The 20,726-nt window shown below is 31.1% G+C and overlaps 1 protein-coding gene across 1 annotated transcript in view; it reads right to left on the bottom strand.

The window, feature by feature from the left end:
* Positions 1-3,572: 3,572 nt before the first annotated feature.
* The window catches only part of LOC111707862 (sodium- and chloride-dependent GABA transporter 1-like), a 30,536-nt gene continuing 13,382 nt past the window's right edge, over positions 3,573-20,726 (bottom strand). Inside the window, 11 exon segments of the mRNA XM_023481045.1 lie at positions 3,573-4,480; positions 6,629-6,675; positions 6,950-6,996; positions 10,392-10,494; positions 10,943-11,054; positions 12,073-12,182; positions 13,381-13,453; positions 14,256-14,328; positions 15,094-15,192; positions 18,906-19,029; positions 19,947-20,027. Coding sequence (XP_023336813.1) covers positions 4,432-4,480; positions 6,629-6,675; positions 6,950-6,996; positions 10,392-10,494; positions 10,943-11,054; positions 12,073-12,182; positions 13,381-13,453; positions 14,256-14,328; positions 15,094-15,192; positions 18,906-19,029; positions 19,947-20,027 — 918 coding nt within the window. The 3' untranslated portion in view covers positions 3,573-4,431.

Here is a 20,726-nt window from a genome sequence, read left to right as displayed (position 1 = left end):
TATATAAATATAAATAAGTATTGAGTTGATCTCAAATATATAAATATAAATAGTGTATCAAATGCCTTACTTCAACAAGTCCTTTTAAGTCTGTATCAATCCAGATACAACCCGCTCTTAAACTCTTTAGAGTCTGTATCGTTCGGATACAACTCACTCTAGAACTTCTACAATAATAGTCTGTATCAATCAAGATACAATACTCTCTCATGTATTCTCAGTATGTAACGTACAGATACAACACTCTATGTATTCTTTAGTATGTATCATTCAGATACAACTCGTTCTCAAAATCAATGTTCGACCAATAAAAATTCAGTCTGTATCAATCCAGATACGACACTTTATGTATTCTTTAGTAAGTATCATTCAGATACAACTCGCTCTCGAACACAATGTACAACCAATAATACTTCAGTCTGTATCAATACAGATACGATACTCTATGCATTCTTTAGTATGTATCATTGAAATACAACTCGCTCTCGAACACAATGTACAACCAATAATACTTCAGTCTGTATCAATACAGATACGATACTCTATGTATTCTTTAGTAAGTATCAATCAGATACAACTCGTTCATAAACTCAATGTCTGACCAATAACACTTCAGTCTGGATCAATTCAGATACAACACTTTATGTATTCTTTAGTATGTATCGTTCAGATACAACTCGTTCATAAACTCAATGTCTGACCAATAACACTTCAGTCTGTATCAATCCAGATACGATACTCTATGTATTCTTTAGTAAGTATCATTCAGATACAACTCCTTCTCAAACTCAATGTCTGACCAATAACACTTCAGTCTGTATCAATACAGATACAATACTCTATGTATTCTTTAGTATGTATCATTCAGATACAACTCGTTCATAAACTCAATGTCCGACCAATAATACTTCAGTCTGTATCAATCCAGAAATGACACTTTATGTATTCTTTAGTATTATGAACCCAACCAGTAAAACAATCTAGATCTAGTTCAAAAGGGTATTAAACTCCGGTTATGTTGCAGGTAGGGTTGGTAACGTTTTGATTTTTGAAAAAAACGATCGTTTCGTTAAGAAAACGTCGAGGAAAATCGAAAAACGAAACGATCGTTTTTAAAAACGATCGTTTTTTTAAAAAGTTCGTTTTTTAAAAACTGTCGTTTTTTAAACGATCGTTATAAAAAACGATCGTTTAAAAAAAACGATCGTTTTTCAAAACGATCGTTTTTATAAAGTTTGTCGTTTTGTTAACGATCGTTAACGACTACCCTTCGTTAACGATCGTTAACGACTACCCTTCGTTAACGACTACCCTTTGTTAACGATCGTTAACGACTACCCTTCGTTAACGATTGTTAACGACTACCCTTCGTTAACGGTCGTTAACGAAGGGTAGTCGTTAACGACTACCCTTCTTGATAACAACCGTAAATTTGGAGACTACAGTCCTTCTTTCGATCTGTAGAATTAATTATCTTTATGTGACGTAATTATCAATCATTACCTTATCCAATCACTAATCAAATCAGTCTTCTAGGGATGTTACCTTTCATTAACTAAACAATTATGATCAAAACTTAATATTTTTAATATCTTGTACTTTAATTTCTTGTGTGCCAAATTTCAAGCATATATAAAACAAATAAAGAATTAGGTTTTAAAGTTCATATTGACCATTTTGCGGGGCTCATGGCGGCTCTGCACTCTCAAAAGTAGAACAAATTTCTTCAATTCAATTCAATTCCGCTGATCATTTTATAACTGCTACGGCATGTAAGACGACATTTGATAAATCTAATTAAAAACGACATTTATGACTATCTTCAGGACGTCGTAAAAATGATAATTTTTTTTTTTCAAAAACGATCGTTATTTTTTAACGATCGTTTATTTAAAAACAATCGTATAAAATACGGTCGCTTATCGTTTTTCTGAAAATGATCGTTTTCAAAAACGATTGTTCTTCGTTTTCTAACAGTTCAAAACGAGTGGGTTGTTTTAAAAACGATCGTTTTTTTGAGAAAACGAAACGATTGTTTTTAAAAATGATCGTTTAACGAAGCAAAAAACGATCGTTAAACGATCGTTTTCAAAAACGATTACCAACCCTAGTTGCAGGGTATTGATCTCTTATCTCGTGATACCACCCTATGGCCAGGGGGTGCAAGGTTTGGTGCTGGAGAAAGGAGTAACAGTGTAGAGGAAATGGGTATTGAACCCTCTTTCTTATCTAGAGTATGGCATTTATCTTGCCAGCAGAGAAATCAGATCATTAGCGATCTCAGCCCCGGAGTTCATATTGGAATCAATTAGCACGAATCATCTGATCAGAAGAGTCAAATTGAATTATATTCGCCCCTAGGCCAATGTCATGTATATTTAGATCAACTCTAGATAATTGTTTGTATCGTTATAATGTAAATATAATGTGTGTGCAACCATGGTTTGTTATTCCACTCAATCTTGACTTTTTAATGCTGAATTCTTTTCAAGTCTATAGTATGTATCTTTCAGACACAACTTGAACTGGATGCTCTCTATACGAGAAATAATATGTGTGTAAACGTAATAAAGCAAAGATCCATACCCAACCAATCTATATGTAAATTAAGGATGGTTTTATAGTCATGTTAATAATATAGAGATAAATAGATTTGGCCCGATTTTTTTTTTATTAAGTGTCATCTTAGTGTTTAGAGTTGAATCTTTGCACTTGATAACAGAAAAAAAGATTAGGTCCGAATTTTTTTTATCATGTGACATTTTGATGTTTTTATATACGCGGGGCACAAAACCAGGGATCATCCCAATCACCCCAATTTTGATTTTGAGGCAGTTTACATCTATCCAAACTCACTGACATAGAATAAATATATTCATATATGATCTCTTAAAAAAGGAGACAAACTATTTACAAAATCTAATAAACATTTATTATCTTTCATATAATTTTAAAATTTACTACAATTTTCGTTAGATTTACCTTGAAAAGATGAGGGTAAAGTTTAAAAATCTTAAACCTAGTTTAATGAAAGTTTTTCAAAACTGCCACATTTGTTCATTATTATTATATTTTGTCTTTTGATACATTTTGTTAAAAAAAGGATGTTCAAAATTTTACAGGAAAGTTCAAGAATTTGATTAACAAAGAAAAACTGATGAACAAATTTGGAAGTTAAAATTTTATCCATTTTCTAATTGAAGTAGATACAACATTGACAAATACATTTACTAGAAGGAAAAGCATGTTACAAGCACAAGACACTGGTTTTACATTTAAGATTTGGAAGACAAGTTTGAGTAAAAATGTGATTACAAACAATTTACAGGAATTTCATCGAAATAGAATTGAACTCAATTTTCAAATCCAATTCACAAAAACACTTTAAATTTGAAGGTAAAAACATTTATTCTCATTTTTTGGAAGACATAATTACAATAAGATATGTAAACATTTATTATAGAGTAAAGGGTTTTGACTGATGGATAAAATATCGCATCTAGAACATGAAAAAGAAATTGCTAAAACTAACATACAAAGGAACTTATTACTCGCCTCAAACTCTTATTTTCTAATCCTTTTATCTGAGAAATCTAGTGTCATAACCTTTGACGTTTCAAATTATAAATTTTCATAAATAAGATAGTAAAAGGCTTGCACCATCACGTTGCAAAGATATAAAGATTCGAAATTTTTATATTTGATGCAAGTAATAATTTACAAATATTTACATTAGACATATAGCAATGACGAAAAAGAAAATAAACTCACAAGAAGCCTCCATGAAAGTCCCTAAGTGAAAATAATGGAAAAGTCCATTTTGGAAAACATAAAAAAAAATAATTGAAAAAAAGAAAAAGAGCTAGAAATCCATTAACAAGAAACCCTTTAAAAAACTCACAGGGATCAAGGTTAAAGCATTATTTACAATATTTACAAAACAACTATTTTAAAAATGCATAGTTAGGTTTTTTGTGCATAATTCGGTGTTCTCTGGTTCAAAATTTATCATGAAAGCTTTGTATTCAAATTATTGAAAAGGTTTTTTTCATTTTGTTATCAGTCATTATAAACATTTTGATTTTTCATTTAAAATTAGCAAAACTTGAAGTGATATTAAAATTGTATTAATTTCATTTTTGTAATCAATTGAAAATCACACGAAAATAATGATTTTCATTATTTAATTTGCAGTCTTATTGTTTTAACTCTATAATATTATTATTAAAACTTATAGTTCAGCTAATATATTCTGTGTCAGTATCATAAACAAGGATGAAAAATAAAGTTGGTAAAACAAACTATGTCGTAAATTGTCTTGTTAAAGAGTCTACAGCGTTAAATGATTTCAAATCACAGTGATTTAAACTGGTCAAATGTGTCGTTGTTCGCTAGTTTCAGTCCTGTAAACTATCTATACCGCTGTGGTACTTAAAGATGGGTCAGCTTAGAGTGTTGTGCTGCGCTACTATCCTTAGGTCTGAAATAAACAAAAGATATATTTTGATAAAGTTTTTCTACTTTTTATTTGAGAACAAAGGAATTTAATTTTTGCCACAAACTCTGATATTCTACTCCTTATATCTTTGCAACCCAATATAGTAGATTTTAGACATTTCAAACTATGAATTCTGTTAGATTAGATTAGATCAGGTTGTTAAGATATATGTAGGGATGAGAAAATTAGGATTTGTGCAAAAAACTCAATTCTTTTCCGCAAAATTTTTTTTGATGCATTAGGTTGGGAAGATACATACAAATTTTGATCACAAATAAAAAAAAATATTTTTCCGACGTTTTATAAAAAGTTTAGTTTACCTTCCCTTATATAAGACCTCAAAATAAAAAAAAAACTGAGTAGGCTTCACGTCGCTATTCATTTTTAATAGCAAGGTCGCGTGAAATTACGCCGACAGTCCATTTAACCCTAAACAGGCTAGAGGGGGCGTTTGGGTGAACGTATAAAATGCCTTTTTTTGCTGAAAAATAGGTGAATTTTTTATTAACATAGGTATGTATGGTAGTAAGCAGATACTTTTCTTATAAAACTATAAGATTTTTTTGTAAAATCATGATAAAAAAAATATATTAAGCAAGAAATTCAACTTTAAAAATCTTTAAATTGCCTCTTTTTTTTCTTTAAGACTTGCTTAAGTTTTTGTCTTGGAAGTGACTGTAGTTTGAAAATGAAAAAAAATAATTAATGTTGAAATTAAGATTTTGAAAAATCAGTGGAAGTGAGGGTAGTTTTTAATTTAAATAAAATTCTTGAATAAATGTTGATAAAAAAGTTTCAACTTGTGGGTGGTAGTGAGGGTAGTGGGGAATTGAAAAATAAATAATTGAATAAATGTTGATAAAAAAGTTTCAACTTGTCGGTGGTAGTGAGGGTAGTTTAAAATAAAAAAAAATTTTGAAAAAAATGTTGATATATAGATCCCAGGCTTTACATAGATTCAGACCCCCAGCCTTTATAGGGTTAAACTCCTAATAAAGATGTTGCAAATAATTATATTTTCTTTCTTTTACAATAAGCAAAAATAGTGAAATAATTCTTTCTTATACAATTACATTAGATTTTGTTTATAACCTTCTCCTAAGGATTAGGTAAACAAGGGAGAAAATATCTAATTTATAAGATTTAAAGGGAGTGACCGTCTATGTAAGGTGGTTGAACTGAGTATGCAGTGTTGGGGAAAACTTCTTTCGGATTCATTTGAGACATATTAAACTTGTTAAAGATCTGTGAATCCTGAGTTTGAGCGCAAATTCAACGTTGAAATTCAAAATCCCCTCTTTTTGGGGTGGCTACGTTTTCAGAATTAGCTTTTTTTAAATTATTAAATAACGACGACATAAAATGTAAAAAGTTCTACAATAAACTATAGACGTTATGTATATGTAATATGTTGAGAAACAAAAACTAATCTTATCATCATCAAAAATAAGTAATCTTGTTCAATTATTAGTTTCTATTTTCTCATTATTCACAAAGATTTTTTTGCAGATTTTCTAGAATTATTATTGGAAAGACGACATTTGAAGAATTTGAAGAAATCTGCGAATAAATGCAAAGAAAATAAGAAATTCAATATAAAAATGAAAACGAAATAATCGATTTTAGCATTGGTTTTTTGACAAATTTCTTTTGAGAAATATGTTCCTAACCATATCGTTTCTTATAATCATAACGTATCCAACCCCAAAGTTTTGAACGTCGAATTTGCGCTCAAACTCAAGATTTACAGATCTTTAAAAAGTTTAATATGACTCAAATGAATCCGAAAGAAGTTTTCCACAACACTGCATATCAGTTCTCACTCCCTTTAACAATATGAAAAAAGTTATAATAAATTGAAATCGAACCATAATTCCATTGCGGGTATAACGGCATCGACAAGTGTCAATGGGAAATTATATGATTTGAACAAACACAAATCTTAGATTGAAGATTGAAAATGTATGTATTCGGATTGCAAACTGCGAAACAAATACATATAAAAATTTTGTTTTTCATATATGGCTGGGTTTTAAAATACCAAATGGTATCGCAATAAAGCAAAGTGATGGAGTTGGGAAGGGGCCGGAAAAAAATAATTTTACCTCGTAGTCAAAGTGATAATTTTACCTGATTTCCGTCAGGTCCAGTGTGGGACTAACAATCAAATCTATTTTCTAAAAAAAATATTAAATAAAATATAAAGACAGCATGGATAAAATATAAAGATAGTATGGATAAAATATAAAGATAGTATGGATAAAATATACAGCAAGCATGAATAAAATCTTTCTTTTTTTTAAATCGGAATTTTCTTTTTTTAATTTTAAATTTCTTATGAAGTTCTTTAAAGAGCCGAAACTGTAACCTATTAAGGATATTTAAATAATTTTTAAAGGTTTTGAATATTTAAAAGCTTAAACAAAATTTGCATATAACTTTTTTTCTTACCTCTTGAATAGATCCTGGTGTGGTTACCCACAGCCAGATTGCGTAAACTAAACAAATAATTACATTCAAAAAAATATTAATTGAAAAATCAATAATCATTGACATATGGTTCATAATATCGAAATATCGAAATATCGAAAAATCGAAATATCGAAATATCGAAATATTGAAATATCGAAATATCGAAATATCGAAAGATTGAAATATCGAAATATCGAAATATCGAAACATTGAAATATCGAAATATTGAAATATCGAAATATCAAAATATCGAAATATCGAAATATCGAAATATTGAAATATCGAAATTTCGAAATATCGAAAACATTTCAAAATTACATCTTGTTCTAAAAGTATAAACAGAATGTTAGAAATTAAGAAATTCGAATTAGTTTCGGTAGTTCTATTCTATTTTATGAACTTAAAGCATTCTAATATTACAAAATTATTGCTCGAGATTATGAAGAAAACTAGCACCAATTTTGAATTATTATGAAATTATTTTGAAATATCTAAGGAAGTACTTTAGGTATTTCATATTACATAATAGTGAAATATATTTTCTATGTGTTGTTACTATGTTTGTATTCTGTAATAATTGTATTCGATAGCGTACTATATGGTGTAATTCTGAATTGTTTTCATCAGTATACTGTAGGTTGTGTATTCTGTACTGTAGTTTAGTATTAGTATTCTGTAGTGTATTGTAGGTTGTGTAACGTGTATTCTGTACTGCAGTGTAGTATCTGTATTCTGTAGTGTACTTTAAACTGTAGCTGGTGTATTCTGCAGTGTACTGTATGTTGTATATTCTGTACTGCAGTGTATAGCATTTGTATTATGTAGTGTACTGTAGGTTCTGAAATGTGTATTATGTACTGCAATGCAGTAATTGTATTTTGTACTTTATTGTAATATTTGTATTCTGCAGTGTACTGTAGTGTAGTATTTGTATTCTGTAGTGTACTGTGGTGTAACAATTTTATTCTGTAGTGTACTGTAGTGCAGTGTTTGTATCCTGTAGTTTACTGTATACTGCAGCTGGTGTGCATTCTGTACTGGAGTGCAGTACTTGTGTTCTGTACTGCAGTGTAGTAATTGTATTCTGTAGTGTACTGTATAATTTAGCTGGTGTTTTTTCTGTACTGTAGTGTAGTATTTATATTCTGTAGCGAACTGTAGTGTAGTGTACTGTATTCTACAGCTGGTGTGTATTCTTTATGTAACGTAGTATTTGTATTCTATAGTGTACTGTATACTGTAACTGCTCTGTATTCTGTAGTGTATTGTATTCTGTAGCTGGTCCGTATTCTGTAGTGTACTGTATACTGTAGCTGCTGTGTATTCTGTAGTGTACTGTATACTGTAGCTGATCTGTATCTGTAGTGTACTGTATTCTATAGTTGGTCTGTATTCTGTAGTGTACTGTATACAGTAGCTGATCTGTATTCTGTAGTGTACTGTATACTGTAGCTGGTCTGTATTCTGTAGTGTACTGTATACTGTAGCTGCTGTGTATTCTGTAGTGTAGTGTATACTGTTGCTGCTGTGTATTCTGTAGTGTACTGTATACTGTAGCTGGTCTGTATTCTGTAGTGTACTGTATACTGTAGCTGCTCTGTATTCTGTAGTGTACTTTATACTGCAGCTGCTCTGTATTCTGTAGTGTACTGTATACTGTAGCTGGTCTGTATTGTGTAGTGTACTATATACCGTAGCTGCTGTGTATTCTGTAGTGTACTGTATACTGTAGCTGCTGTGTTTTCTATAGTGTACTGTATACTGTAGCTGCTGTGTATTCTGTAGTGTAGTGTATACTGTTGCTGCTGTGTATTCTGTAGTGTACTGTATACTGTACCTGGTCTGTAATCTGTAGTGTATTGTATTCTGTAGCAGGTCCGTATTCTGTAGTGTACTGTATACTGTAGCTGCTGTGTATTCTGTAGTGTACTGTATACTGTAGCTGATCTATATCTGTAGTGTACTGTATTCTATAGTTGGTCTGTATTCTGTAGTGTACTTTATACTGCAGCTGCTCTGTATTCTGTAGTGTACTGTATACTGTAGTTGGTCTGTATACTGTAGTGTACTGTATACTGTAGCTGGTCTGTATTCTGTAGTGTACTGTATACTGTAGCTGGTCTGTATTCTGTAGTGTACTGTACACTGTAGCTGCTCTGTATTCTGTAGTGTACTGTATACTGTAGCTGGTCTGTATTCTGTAGTGTACTGTACACTGTAGCTGCTCTGTATTCTGTAGTGTACTGTATACTGTAGCTGTAGTGTATTCTGTAGTGTACTGTATACTGTAGCTGCTGTGTATTCTGTAGTGTACTGTATACTGTAGCTGCTGTGTATTCTGTAGTGTACTGTATACTGTAGCTGCTGTGTATTCTGTAGTTACTGTATACTGTAGCTGCTGTGTATTCTGTAGTGTACTGTATACTGTAGCTGCCGTGTATTCTGTAGTGTACTGTATACTGTAGCTGCTGTGTATTCTGTAGTGTATTGTATACTGTAGCTGCTGTGTATTCTGTAGTGTACTGTATTCTATAGCTGGTGCTTGTTCCCCCCAATAAACCAATAAAGTAATACTTTCTCTCTAACAGGTGTATCTAACAAATATTGTAATATTGCATCATAATTTCTAGTCTTTTTACATTGCTTAGATTCTTTTTAAAGAGTGTTTGAATCAAAACAACTATAGAAAGTCTGTTCAGTCTTTTTTAAAGTTTTTTTTTCTAGCTTCAGTCTTAATGGTAAATAAGGCATCATTCTGTTTTCCGACGCGTGTTAAAATCTTCAAATTATCCAAGTATGTCAGAAAGTAAATTTTTATTTAACAGTTCTTTCCGGACGTGAAAGGGAGTGTTCGCAAAAAATAAAGGGGGTTATAGGCTTACGGCGAAAAATAATCGCTTTTAATTTCTTCTAATCATATTTCTATCTGTTGCGTCTAAAAGGAGAACATTGTTAAAAACGACTTGTACCTTGAACGTAGAGTCCATACAAATTGAGAAAATTGCAACATACGACTTTGATTGTAAAAAATCAATTTAATATCAAACAAATCATTCAGATATTACAACCTATAATCATCGATTATTTTCGATGCATTAATAGATTGATATTTAATATATTGATATTTTTCATTTGTTTTTTAACATTGCACTTAAAACGCCGATTAGTTTGTCCGCCAGGTGTCTCTGCTCTCGATGTTCTTAATGATTACACGTGGCAGAGACACATAGCAAAAAAATCGCTGTTTTTAAGTGCATTGTATATAAAACAAATAAAAACTATTATGAAATATCAACTATGTATGAATGCGTCGAAAAATAATCGATGACATAGGTTTTAATATCTGCCTTATTGTGCATGTATGTATGTATGAACTGTACATAGTACAACTTGCTGACGGTACAGTATTTCACTGTCCTACCTGGAATACAGAGCATAGAACTTCCCGCCATGAAGTATCCGACTGCATGGGCCCACCAGGGGTAATGGTAGCCCTGGTATACAAGGTTCTCCCAGGTAGCAAGCTAAAACAAAATTATCTTGACATAAATTTTAGTGACCCAGCAGTATCCTTGACTCCTTATTCTGATATATAGTTTTGAAGGTAAAAATATCCTACCTTGAAGAGGAAGATATCCTACCTTGGAAGAAATATATCCTACCTTGAAAAAAAAGATATCCTACCTTGAGGAGAAAGATATCCTTTCTTTTTTAAAAGTAAGAAAATTTTAAGAATGTCGACTGACATGTTTTCTGATCTAAGGTTGTAATGAAATAAAGGTTTTCCGACCAAAATTCTATTTTTCGTTAACGGAGGGTGGCCGTTAAGAAGGGGTCGTCGTTTACGGTAGTTTAAGATCTATAACGATCAAAAAACGACCTACCTTCGTTATCAAAACGAAGAACTAAAACAAAAAACGACTTCTTCGTTTTTCAATTTTCAAAAACGATCATTTTCAAAAAGGATCTTACCTTGAAGAGAAAGATACCGGCACAGATAGCTGGGGTGAAAACTGACCAGCACGCGACAAAGAAATAGCTTGGATAGTAACCAATCATATCCTTCATACCCTCACGGAAACGCCTGAACCAAATAATGTAACATTATTTAAGAAATTTTATAAAAACTGTACTCAAGAGAAATTAAAAGTTTTATAAAAACAGTTTTTTCCATTCTCTCTCCGAGTGTTTTCTCAATTTTCATCCAGAAACCTATCTTTGTATGGTATAACAGGGGTGCAGAAACTTTTTTCTAGAATCATTTTCAAAACCCTTAAATTCATTTCGCTAAGAGTTCTAGGATATGTTGACCAAAGAGTTTTATTTTGAACAATTGTACCATAGCTCGATCTTTTTCTCCCTTTTTATTAACCATTACAGTCTCCCCCTCCCCATTATCTCCCCCCTTCCCAAGTTTTCCTTTAATTTAAAGCTCTTTCAATTAATTTTAATCCTTAGAAACTTCTCGCTGTTAAAGTAAAAGTGATTTAAACCTTAGTTTTTTTCATTTAGCAAATATATATCTATCGATCTATCAATCTACTTTACAGTGAGAACTAGAAAACAGTGAAACTTTTTTTTCCAATGTTGCTTTTCTGTTCTAAAAAGTGTCTTAAACATTTTAATCACAAAATCCTTAAAAATTCTAAGTCTTATTTAAATTGAAGACCAAAGACGACCTTCATTCCAGGGCTGTTTAGTTTACACAACAAATATTTCACTCTCCAATCATAAATAGTTAATTTCTTTAAAATTGTTACTAGCCTCCTCCCCCCTTGAAAAATAATTTTGAGCATAAAAAACTTTAGTTTTAGGTTCTAATTAGATAAAAAAATATGTAAAATCAATTCTTTTTTGAGTTTATATAAATTTTAAGCAAAAGGACGGTTCACTGCTATATTGGCAAAGATATGAATATCGATTGTAAACAATAGTTGGTGATTTATCAAAATTTTACATGTTTTTTAATCATAACGCTTTCAATTTATGCAACAACATGTTTGCATTTCTCAGACTTAGGCGTAAAATCTAATTTAGATAAGCTCTGAGATCAAATTTTTTCAAATAATTTTACAAAAAAAGTTTATTTTCCTTATGCTTACCTAGCTCCGAACCCCCAGGAGACAGCAATGCATTCAAAGAACATGAGGAAGAGAAGAGACATTCCACTAGCAGCATATTCATCAAACAGTTGGAATACGTAGATACCACCCTACAATATATATTAATATTCCACTAACAGCATATGTATTCATCACATAGCTGGAATACGTAGATACCACCCTACAATATATATATTAATATTCCACTAACAGCATATGTATTCATCACATAGCTGGAATACGTAGATACCACCCTACTAATTATTTATATTATTATCAGTTCTTAATTTTCCCAACTCAAAATTAAAGTTTAAAAACGTAGAAATAAAAAAATAGACGAGTTTTCAAATAAGTATATGATTGGTTTTATGTTGTCTGCTATAAATTATGCGAAGGGAGCTAGAAATGTTCCTACCCAAAACAGAAAATCTGCGAAACCCTTCCGATGTTTTTGTTCTATTTTAAACTATCCCCTCTGGTTTGAGTTTGTCAGGATTTAGGAATCTGTTGTTTAATATTAAACATAGGACAAGAAAATTCTAAATTAAATTCTGACAGAATCGAGACAAACTTTACAATATATATATAAATATATATATACTAAACAAATATGGTTGCAAGATAAATTATAATAAATCCTTTCATGCTTCTGCATATACAGAGCGTCCCATATCATATTAGATTATCTCCAATCTTTAATGCCAAAATACACACATAATACTAGAAAAATCTAGCACTTTCTGCAAAAAGAAAATTCTATTAGCCTTATTAAATTTTTCAAAATGATTCATTCTTCTTAAATTTTCTGATTTGTCCCCCAAATCGTAATTTAGACCCATTGACGCGGTCTAATTTGATGTGGGACACCCTGTATCTACAATGTTTAGGATCAGGGGATAAATATTATGTAAAAAGTAAAGATAAAGTATCTTTTAAAAATTGTTCTTTTTAAGATAACTTTGCATAATTAAAAAGCATTACTATTTCTCTAGCGTAACCGCCCAAATCAATTCCCTTGATTTAGGCTTTACAACAGGCTATTATGCCATTTCCAAGATGACACGAATATGAATATCAATGAAAAATAATAAAACTACAATCAGATTGGCATTTGGTGCTTCTGCCACGCGGATCAGCTGTCAGTACAGTAATACCCAGAAAACTGTAGAATATGAATACGACTAGTAAGTAAGTTATATTACTTTATCAATTTCTGTTTCTCATGTTCATAAAAATTGAGTGTAAGATTCGACTTCTTGTTATAGAGTTTTCTGGTTCTCACTGTATTATATTTTTCTTTATATTTACCCTTGAAATACAGGAGAATCCAATGATATAGGAGAGGAAGCAAACAAAAGCAATGAAGATTTCTTTATGCGGCCTGAAATTATAAAAATGAGTGTAATCGTAAAAAATTGTATTCTTGACATCGAAATTTGCGATTTCTTTGTCAAGTAAAAAATGTTGTTTAAATTTTAAGTTTTTTTTCAAAATCCAAAACTCGATGGAGCTATTGGATAATTGTAAAACATTACTTTATTAATTAATGGCAACGTTTCTTTTCAAAAACAATAGTTTTTATATAGTTTAACTGCACAATTAATTGTACTTCATCCAATTTTTTAATCATAGAGAATAGAATATATAGAGAGGAATTAAAAGAATCTCTCGGTATGAATTTTGTCAGTCCCTTTCAGCCTGAAAGGGAGTTCATAGTGTACAAATCATGTAAATGTTCACAAATTATATGCAGTAGAGTACATTAATACAGTATGTTCCCTAGACTATCCATTTCAATTTCGAATCTTTTAAACTGTTAAATAAACTTTATAGGTGAATAAAAACATCATTTGATTTATATATTTATAACGGAAAATCATCGTTTGTAAAGTGGAAGGCATAGAGTCTATGTGAAATGATCATTGGTCAATTATGAAACCAGTCTACTTCATAATTTGGCTTTCTTTTAACAATAATTTTAGATTTTCTATAAAATGATATTCCAGGGCCCAACAGGTTATATAGCATAAATATGTGAAGTACACCTGCAGTATGGAAACAGTACAACAAAATGGCCGTTTTACACTTTTTTCTAGTAAATTCCTCTCTATATATTCTATTCTCTATGTTTTTAATACATATTTGTTTGCCATACAGAGAGAGTTTTAGTAGATTTAGCTTACCTGAGATACTTAGGAAATTCATCAACAACAGCAGTAATAAATCCCTCCATCGTACAGAACTGAGAATCCAAACCTAAATCCCGTTTTTACCATATACTTTCTGTCAACATCAATACTAGGCATAGTCCAAGGAACTATATACAGGAACGCCCAACTGAGATATGTGCATATTATGTACTGTAAACTGCTCAACAAAAAACAAGTTAATATATCAAGTTAGAGCGACCAAGAATGATTTTTGGCTTTCTGGTCATTATGGAAAATGCAATAGCAATACATTCTTATCCCACCCCTGAGGCCCTTTTCCCTCAAAAATGATGCGTTGCCCCTGAATTCTTTGTTTTGATCTCCTCCCACTGCAGTACATAGAATTGACGCATCAGATATGGCGGTTCCTGGTCTATATATTTCTTGGCATAGTCTAACAAAGCCAAATGTTAATTCTAAACATTTGTTTTTCTGACATTATCCCCAATTTTGACTTTGACAGGAAACATAAAAAAACGAACACTAAAAATTGACGTTTATAAAACGATCCTTTCGGTTCGTTTTTCCATTTATTTCGGATACAAATTTTCCAAAGTTTAATAAAAACTCAAACTTTAACAGAAAACAGTTTTAAAACTTTTAAAGACTTCAAATTTTTTTATAATGAGACGAGGTTGGGGGTAGTCTTTTTGAAGATTTTATTTAAAAAAGATGAATGCACGAAAAAAAAATGTTTTTCAAGCATCGTTAAATAAGTTGACGTTAGGACATTTACAAATCCAAAAATGTTGCAAATGCTTTTTGACAAAAAAAATACATATTTTAATCTTTATTTCACCCTATTTTATACCTAAGAACATGAGCATGAAGAAGAACAGACAAGACCATAGAGGTGACAGAGGCATCTGTAAAACAGCACTAGGATATGCCAGGAACGCAAGTCCAGGTCCTAAAATATCTAATCTGTAGAACAGCACTAGGATATGCCAGGCACGCAAGTCCAGGTCCTAAAATATTAAAACTGTAGAACAGCACTAGGATATGCCAGGAATACAAGTCCAGGTCCTAAAATATCAAAACTGTAGAACAGCACTAGGATATGCCAGGAATACAAGTCCAGGTCCTAAAATATTAAAACTTTAGATAGGATATGCCAGGAACGCAAGTCCAGGTCCTAAAATATCAAAACTGTAGAACAGCTCTAGGATATGCCAGGAATGCAAGTCCTGGTCCTAAAATATTTAAACTGTAGAATAGCACTAGGATATGCCAGGAACACAAGTCCAGGTCCTAAAATATTAAAACTGTTAAACAGCACTGGGATATGCCAGGAACGCAAGTCCAGGTCCTAAAATATTAAAACTTTAAAACAGCATTAGGATATGCCAGGAACGCAAGTCCAGGTCCTAAAATATCAAAACTGTAGAACAGCACTAGGATATGCCAGGAACACAAGTCCAGGTCCTAAAATATCAAAACTGTAGAACAGCATTAGGATATGCCAGGAACGCAAGTCCAGGTCCCAAAATATTAAAACTTTAAAACAGCATTAGGATATGCCAGGAACGCAAGTCCAGGTCCTAAAATATTAAAACTTTAAAACAGCATTAGAATATGCCGGGAACGCAAGTCCAGGTCCTAATATATTAAAACCGTAGAACAGAATTAGGATATGCCAGGAACACAAGTCCAAGTCCTAAAATAATACGTTTTGAAGAAAAAAGTCATTGGTCACAAGTAAAATTTCTTTTAATAATAATTTTAGAGCGATCTTTACTTTTTGTAAAATATATAGACTATTTTTAAAATTTTGTATCTATCTATCTATTTATGATAAAATGTACATTTTTTGAAACATATTATTTTGTCAAAATTTGGTTTATAAGTATCTATCTATACTATCTATCTATATATCTATCTATGTCTATTTCTATATATATCTGTCTAACTGGATGAGTATGGCAAGTCTATATGTTTATCTATCTATATTTTGCCTATCTATAAGTGTATGAGTGTATTTGATGAATTGAATGTCAAGAACACACTGTGTATGGAGGAGTAAAGAAAACCAAAAACTTATCTTAACTTTTACAATATATCTATCATTGCTTGGCTGTCTGTCCGTTTGTATCCAATAAACATCAAAACGGCTGAACCGATATGACCAAATTTTTTGTGGAACCTCGCGTTTATGGATGATCGAATTTTCAAAAATTTGCATCTATCAAAATTCTATTTTTGAAAATTTTCAAAATATTTTCTTTTACAATGTACACAAAGAGAACATGTTTTCACAACGGAAATGTAACTAATAGCCTAGAAAGTTATATTTTTTATATCATCCGAAAAATAAGGCTTTTTATGTTAGTATATTTTATTCAGCATTGCAAATTATTTGCTGTCTCTTTAAGTTTTAATCAGATTATTAATTATACTTGGTGTCTGTTTTAAGGTCTAAATTCTCACATCCGTTGATTTTTAATAATTATTTTACACACAGATTCACACAAGCCCTGATTTTTTCCTAAACTCAAAACAGAAAAAATTTCTAACTTTTATCTCATCCATAATTTACAACCTTAAATAGTTTTTGGTGAATTTGGCCTGTCTGTAATTTTGTGTGAAAAATGCTTCGGTTTTCAGATTTTAAAAACTTGGATTTTCTTACCCTTGTTACAGTTGGGCTTATTATTATGTTGAAAGGGAGTAATTCAACCCTTATTTGTTATGTTACCCTTTTCTGTTGGGATAAGGGACACTTTTCTGTTGGGAACTTGGGATAGGGGTTTGTGAATGTGATAAATGATCATGATCCATCTTTATGAGGGCTCCGGAGGAAATTGAGAAGTGTTTTACGTGAGTTCATAAAAATATATTTGTATAGGTTAAAAGGAATTGAATTTTTGCCACAAACTTTGGTTTTATAATCCCTATATCTTTGTAACCTCATGTCTTAGAGCTTAGATATTTCAAACTATGTACTAATAAAATAATCTAAGCTTACATTACAATATACAAGGTTTTACGCTCAGGTTGCAATCTAAATTTAAAGCTCTAAACGATCTGATATGATGTGGGACACCCTGTACTAGTGTACAATCTTGAGTCTAAAAGTCGTCTTTCTCTTCCACAGCTTTCTCCGGAACCCAGTGTCTATGAATGTATGAGTGTAAGTATCCGCTGGTGAAAATTGAATAATTGGCAAGGAATTGAAACAAATAATAGAGACAGTATTCACTTAACAGAAAAGGGACTGTACACAGTTATTAAAATGGTTCCTTTAAAACATTTTTAAATTTGTTTTTATATTATTGAGCTTCTTTTTAACGAGGACTATCAAATTATGAGCTCGTAAAAAAATATTTAAATTATATAATTTTTATCAAAACAAAACGAACGTTTTGTTTAAGATGACAAACACAATGTTAGTGATATCTATATCTAAAGACTAACTTTGTTTTAAATATCCCAATCTTAGAAATTTTTAACACAATGTAAGTGATTCTGCTAATCTGCAGGGAAGATTTTCGAATTTTAAAAACGTGCTTCAACAAAATTCGACTTTTGAAAAATTTAAAAATACACGAAATTCTTTTATAAAATCCTCTTTTTTATACAATGTATTCAAAGAGAAAATGTTTACAAATGAAATATAAGATGATGGGCACGAAGCGCCTAAAAGCCTATAAGTCTATAAATTTAATTTGCTTGTCTGTAATTGTATCCAATAAACGTCTATACGGCAGAACCGATCGGACTCAAATTTTGTGTGGTACCTCGCATGACCCCAAGGAAGGTTTATGGATGCTCAAAATTACAAAAATTGTGTCCAAGAGTTTTTTATTTTTGTAAGATTTTAAAAATGTGCAAATAAATATTATTTAATCCGCGAATTTTTTTTGCTATGTTTTATGTTGGAAGAAAAAGGAAGATGCTCAAAATTCTAAATTGAAATAGAAGATGGGCGCGAAAAGTCTTGTAGAAATAATATAGTTTTCCCCCGGCTCACAAACTTAATAAAAAGGCCAAGGGTTTAAGATAAATGGAGATATGATTGAATATGAAAGGAAATTATTTCTTTTTATAAATCTGATTATACAAAAAATTATCTTGTATACATCTACTATTCACACTTTATGAAGGAGAATGTCAAAATAATTTGACACTATTGGTACGATTGTGTGACCTTGTCGCTCCTCTATACATACTTATAGAATGTTCTTCTCAATAGCTCTGTGCTTTTTCTCAATATGTTTAAATGTCAAATATATAATAAAAGTAAAACATCTAGATTAAAATGTTAACATTACTTAATATAGCATATTGTAGAAAAGGCAAATGAACATTTTTTCTCGTTTTTTAACTTTTTGGTAAACAGAGTTGTTTAATCAATATAAGAACTGTAACTTATATTTTCATTTATCATAACGGGTTACCCACAAAGGGTGCGAATAGAACGACGACTAAAAATAGAGATCCAAAAATAGCTTTTTAATTGTTAACAAAATAGTTTGGTAAAGAAAAGAAAAGAAGCTAGATTTTTCCATTAATTACATTAAAACTCTATTTTCTTAAAATAACAAGTTTGTGATTTAACAATTGATGTGGTAAAAGAATTACCTTTGAGACCCAAAACCACAAAAATTGTGAAAAAAATCTTACCGCTCTTTGCCACATCCGCCACATCTACCCCTTGTTCATTCGCCATAAAGCCAAGGAAGGAAAATATGACAACTCCAGCAAACATTGATGTACAACTATTCACAGCGCAGATAATCAGGGCATCCTAAATATGTAAAATTGTGCAGAACAATGTACAGCAACATTGATGTACAATCATTCACAGCACAGTTAATCAGGGCATCCTGAACATGTACAATTGTACAGAACAGATAACTAGGGTGTTTTAAACATGTAAAATTGTACAGTTCAGATAATAGGGTGCCTTATATATGTAAAGTTGTACAGTGCAAAAAATTAGGGCATCCGAAACATATGTACAATTGTACAGTACAGATATCAAGGCGTCCTAAACATGTACAATTGTACAGTACAGATAATTAGGGCATCCTAAACATGTTCAATTGTACATTACAGATATTAAGGTATCCTAAACATGTAATATTGTACAGTAAAGATAATTCAGGCTTCCTAAACATATGTACAATTATACTGTACAGATAATCAGGGCTTCCTAAATATGTACAGTTGTATAGTACAGATATAATGGTGTCTTTACATGCACAATATAGACAATCAGGTCATCCTAAACATGTACAATTGTACAATACAGAAATCAGTGCATTCTAAACATGTACAATTGTACAATACAGATATCAGGGCATTCTAAACATGTACAATTGTACAATACAGATATAAGGGCATTCTAAACATGTACAAAACCGAAATTTTAGGCTTTGTAGATCTTTTTTCAAAATTCTAATTTATTTTGGCAATTCTAATTATTTTATTAGATTCTAATTCTAATTCTAATTGATAAATTACACATAGTTCATAGGGCAAAGGAATCCATGTTCACAATGTAAATTGTTTTAATATTTTATTTTTTGATTTCGCATAATTTTTACTAAGTTTAAAATACCAAAGGTTTACACCATCAGGTTACAAAGATTAGAGTTTGAAGTCTTTCTCCTTCAAGAATTTTAACATCGACAAACTTACTTTAACATCGATTTATCTTACTTGATAAACGTTGTTATGGTATTTGTTGTAGCTACCCAGGGCAATTATAGCTCCAAGCCCAAGTCCATAAGAGAAGAAAATCTACAAAAAAATATATATTTATTTATGCTTGTAAGTTTTTTTTGTACTTAATTAATGTAAAAACGGGCCAAATTTTTTTCTAGTAACTTACATGATCCACAACAAGATTTTTAGAATTTTTGAAAAGTTGAGCATTTGTATATACATACATCCACCATTGAAATTATGAAATCCGCAATATTTTTCTTTCTTTTGAAAATGTATTAAGTAGCATTTAAAAGCAAAAATTATCACAAGATACGTCGGCGCGAAGCGTCATAAATTCTTTGTTTTAATTAAAGTACAAGATCACAGAGCTTAAAGTTTTCCTTTCAAGCATTAGTGGGAGAAGTTTTAAAAGTATAAAAACAATTCTGAGTTAGTTTCAAATTAGCAAAGTTTAAATTACGAAATTGAGTGTTTGCAACAAACATGTTAAATCTCTTTGTACACCCAATGTTGGTTAAAATAATATAATTTAAAAATATTAAAGGTTTACATCATCAGGTGGCAAAGAAATAAAGATTAGAAAATTTAATTTTGCAACAAAGACTCATGCATCTTCCTTTATCTCTCTTTACTTTATTTTTGAGTGTCTGCTTCATACCCACTGACCGGGCGATACAGTACAAAGTGGAACCGGAAAAGTTGACCCAGCTCGGAAATTCAACTACTACGACTGCCCGTGCGCGACTCTTCATGTTTTGTTGGGCTTTAGAT

Source organism: Eurytemora carolleeae, unplaced genomic scaffold, assembly GCF_000591075.1.
Source record: "Eurytemora carolleeae unplaced genomic scaffold, Eaff_2.0 scaffold789, whole genome shotgun sequence".
NCBI lineage: Eukaryota > Metazoa > Arthropoda > Copepoda > Calanoida > Temoridae > Eurytemora > Eurytemora carolleeae.
The sequence above is the reverse complement of the archived record's forward strand: the minus strand, read 5'-3'. Positions and strand labels throughout refer to the sequence as shown.